This window comes from Dipodomys ordii, unplaced genomic scaffold, assembly GCF_000151885.1.
Source record: "Dipodomys ordii isolate 6190 unplaced genomic scaffold, Dord_2.0 Scaffold15, whole genome shotgun sequence".
NCBI classification, from domain to species: domain Eukaryota; kingdom Metazoa; phylum Chordata; class Mammalia; order Rodentia; family Heteromyidae; genus Dipodomys; species Dipodomys ordii.
The window spans coordinates 7,703,667-7,704,575 of NW_012267231.1; the positions used below are offsets into that span (position 1 = coordinate 7,703,667).

Consider the following 909-nt stretch of genomic DNA (forward strand, 5'->3'; position numbering starts at 1 on the left):
ATTAGTGGGACTTGAACTCAGGCCCTCGGACTCTCAGCTTCTCAACTCTAAGCTAGAGCTCTACCACTGAAGCCACTGTTCTATTTCTGACTTTTTGTTAATTAATTGGAGATAAGAGTCTCATGCACTTTCCCACCAGGCCTTTCATAGATATAATATATTATGTATAAAATATATTATACACACACACACACACACACACACACACACACACACACACACATATATATATATATATATATATATAATAGAGCCATGGATGATGTCCCAGTATATCTCACATTTTCATCCATGAACCATAGCGCTTTTGGGGTGCCGTGGGTCTGCGTGAGAGCCCTGGCCCTTGTCCCTTCTCGAGGCCTTGCAGGGCGATGGAGTCACAGCCAGAAAACAATCCCACCTTCGTCCTGCACCCATGTACCTGCGACCCAAGAAGGGGTCAGCGTCGACCCTGCGGTCTGACTGGCAGGGGGCGCTGTCGAACCGCAGTGGCCGCGCGGGCCGCTTTCTGATTGGCCGGAGGTCGCGGGCAGCGTTCTGATTGGCTGGAGGCCGCGGGCCGCGCTCTGATTGGCTGGAGTCTGTGTCCGCTGCTTCCCACCCAGTCCGCTAAGTGCCGGGTCTCGCCCGCCACGGTCCCAGTCTGCGGGACTCGGAGGCAGCGGCGGGGCCGGAGCGGCGGGGCCGGAGGGGACAAGATCAGGGCGGGAGGGCAGACACCGATCAGCCGGCCAGAGCCCCGCACACCCAGCAAGATGCTGACCTGGCGGCTGCAGACCCGGGCTGAGAAGGCCCAGCTGCAGGAGCTCAACGCCCGGCTCTACGACTACGTGTGCCGGGTGCGCGAACTGGAGCGGGAAAACCTGCAGCTGGAGGCGGCGCTGCGCGGCCGGCGCGGGGCGGAAGGGC

The 909-nt window shown here is 58.7% G+C and overlaps 1 protein-coding gene across 1 annotated transcript in view; it reads left to right on the forward strand.

Annotated features, from left to right (window-relative positions):
• The first annotated feature begins 746 nt into the window (after positions 1-746).
• Positions 747-909, forward strand: part of Synm (synemin, intermediate filament protein) — a 17,110-nt gene continuing 16,947 nt past the window's right edge. The window contains exon 1 of the mRNA XM_013011890.1: positions 747-899. Coding sequence (XP_012867344.1) covers positions 756-899 — 144 coding nt within the window. The 5' untranslated portion in view covers positions 747-755. The remainder of the gene's footprint in view (positions 900-909) is intronic.